General features: G+C 45.6%; 1 protein-coding gene across 1 annotated transcript; it reads left to right on the forward strand.

The window, feature by feature from the left end:
- Positions 1 to 396: 396 nt before the first annotated feature.
- LOC108510467 (mediator of RNA polymerase II transcription subunit 21-like) lies at positions 397 to 1,097 on the forward strand. Its single transcript, XM_017840144.1, has 2 exons — positions 397 to 492; positions 588 to 1,097. Exons 1-2 carry the CDS (start codon positions 451 to 453, stop codon positions 774 to 776), a joined length of 231 nt encoding a protein of 76 aa, XP_017695633.1. The 5' UTR covers positions 397 to 450; the 3' UTR covers positions 777 to 1,097.
- Positions 1,098 to 2,762: the final 1,665 nt, after the last annotated feature.

A 2,762-nucleotide genomic window follows, 5' to 3' on the forward strand; every position in this document is an offset into this window, starting at 1 on the left:
GCCAGGGGAGGTTTAGATTAGATGTTAGGAAGAAATTCTTTCCAGAGAGGGTAATCAGGCATTGGAATGGGCTGCCCAGGGAAGTGGTGGATTCTCCGTCCCTGGAGGTTTTTAAGATGAGACTGGATGTGGCACTCAGTGCCATGGTCTGGTAACCGTGGTGGTAGTGGATCAAGGGTTGGACTTGATGATCTCAGATGTCTTTTCCAACCCGGCTGATTCTATGATTCTACGATCCTATGATAAGGTCCCCCCTTGAGCCTTGTTTCCCACTCAGCCGCGCCTCACAGGACGCACCGCAGGGATTTGGGATTCTTTTTTTTTTTTTTTTTTACTCGAACGAAGGCGTTCCCGAGGGAAATCCTCAGGCTGGGATGAGCGGTGCCCGCACACACACAGTTCCTCCTTCGGGCGCGCAGGGGGCGCCGCGGCGGGCGGGGCGGGGCGGCCATGGCGGACCGGCTGACGCAGCTGCAGGACGCGGTGAACTCGGTGAGGCGGCCGCGCTCTCCCCGCGCTCCCCCGGGGCTGCGCCGGGCGCTGGGGTGGGACGGGGTAATTAACGCGGTGCTAATTGCTGCCGGCAGCTCGCAGACCAGTTCTGTAACGCCATCGGAGTGCTGCAGCAGTGCGGGCCCCCGGCCTCCTTCAGCAACATCCAGACCGCCATCAACAAGGACCAGCCCGCCAACCCTACGGAAGGCAAGTCTGGCTTGGGCATCGGGAGTGCAGAGCCCGGTCTCGGCCGACAATCAGGGCGGGAGCTGGGGGAGTGATGGAGGTTAAGTCGCTCGTTGCGTAAGATTGTGGCAGCAGAAATGCGGTTTTAAGAGCCAGCGAAGCATCACGATGTATTTCTTGTGCTGGTGTCTGTGCAGAGGCAGAGCAGCTCCACAGCTCTAAACTGCTTCAATACAACTGTGGAAACACGTTGTTAGCGAGCTGCCCATTACTTCCAAGAAGCCTTTTTAGAAAGGATTTCATAAAAGGATCTCATTAGTTCTATGGAATCATGGATGAGGTTAAAATTCTCCATGTCATAAACCTTTAATTACTTGTGTTTGTCTGCGTATCATGGAATCATAGAAGGTTAAGGGTTGGAAGGGACCTTAAAGATCATCTCGTTCCAACCTGCCATGGGCAGGGACACCTTCCAGTAGACCAGTTTGCTCCAAGCTTCACCCAGCCTGGCCTTGGACACTTCCAGGGATGGGGCAGCCACAGGAATTAATTAAGGAATAATGTCACATTGAATCTCCCCACTGGCATTTGTGGATTTATATTTACTATTTTTTTGGAGAGACTAGAAACTGATCTAAGGCACTGTCATGGTTTAACCCCAGCTGGCAACTAAAGACCGGGTAGCTGCTCTCTCATTTCCCCCTGTACCGAGGGGAGAAGAACTGGGTAAAAAGGGCAAAACGTGTGGGTTGAGGTAAGAACAGTTTAACAATGGAAGCAAAATAAAATGTAATCTCATACTGAATCTAAAACACAGCACTGTACCACTGCTGAGAAGAACATTTACCCTGTCCCAGCCAAAATTAGAACAGGCACTGAAATTGGGAAGCAAACTAAAAGTTCTCTCTGATTCAAGAATTTCAAATCATGAATAACTGTGTTATTCTAGTCCTGGATATTTTTCCTTATTTCCTTTTTTTCCTCTTTTCTTTTTCTCCACAAGAAAATGTTACCTATATCTCAGATTAGGATTTTTCATTAGAACATCAGGGGAGACTGGTTTGGAGGTCTTTCTAGGACAGTTGAATTTTGAATTAGTTGGAAGAGCCAGCTAGAAGGCTTGTTTGCTTCCTTAAAAAGCCTTAAAACTCTTTACAGGTAAACCCAGTGGTGACCCTAAGTAAGTTTTAAATGGATGTATTGGTTTTGTTGTTGTTGGGAGTTTTTTTTAGGTTAAAGTCAAGTGTACCTTTGAGAATGTTAATCTCCTCTGTGGAATTTTGCCATTACAGTGTTTTCTCTCTTGCTTCCACAAATCATTCATGAACCAAGCACATAAAGAAATATATAAAGTCTTAAATTATAAATTGAAAAGGACTAATTCAATGTTTTAGCAGTAGTAGTGAACTGAATTCAAACTGAATGGACACAATTCCATATGGAAAGGTTTTGTTTCTGGCTTAAGGTACCTTTACTAACAATTCTTTCAATGATATAGGAGCTAAATTAAGGTCTGTTATAAGCTTCCAGTTCTTTTCCACTTCTCAGGGGCAACTGAACTTTCTCAGTGGCAGAATAGGAATTCTTTTTTCTTTAGATTAAAAAATGTCAAATTCTTTTTCTAGTGATCGGTGTTTAATGTGATTTAAAATATCTGTTTGAATCACTGTCTTTGTTATTGTTCTTTTTTTTGGTAGTGGTAGATTTCAGGGCAGAGATTGAAAACTTAAATGAGTTTTGAGCTAATTCCCAGTACTTAGTGCAGTCACTAAAACAGTCAGTACTGGTATTAGTGATTTTTTTAACTGGCTGATGGTGATGGAGTTCTGGCTATTTTCTCATCTGCACAAAACCCAGCCCTCTGTATAACTAGTTACCTTGTTTAATATAGGATTGGAATGAAACTGCCTTCCTCTTCCCAAGGGAGCCCACAAGGAAGATGGAGAGAGACTATTTCCAAGGGCCTGGAGTGACAGGACAAGGGGCAATGGCTTCAAACTGACAGAGAGCAGGTTTAGATGGGATATTAGGGAGAAATTCTTCCCTGGGAGGGTGGGGAGGCCCTGGCACAGGTTGCCCAG

The sequence above is a fragment of the Lepidothrix coronata genome, unplaced genomic scaffold, assembly GCF_001604755.1.
Source record: "Lepidothrix coronata isolate B3197 unplaced genomic scaffold, Lepidothrix_coronata-1.0 Scaffold957, whole genome shotgun sequence".
NCBI lineage: Eukaryota > Metazoa > Chordata > Aves > Passeriformes > Pipridae > Lepidothrix > Lepidothrix coronata.

Excerpts from the sequence above, each read along its gene's own strand:
- LOC108510467 (XM_017840144.1), top strand. The coding sequence starts at position 451 with ATGGCGGACCGGCTGACGCAGCTGCAGGACGCGGTGAACTCG. Across the intron at positions 493-587 it reads TGCAGGACGCGGTGAACTCG|CTCGCAGACCAGTTCTGTAA; the intron begins GTGAGGCGGCCG and ends TGCTGCCGGCAG.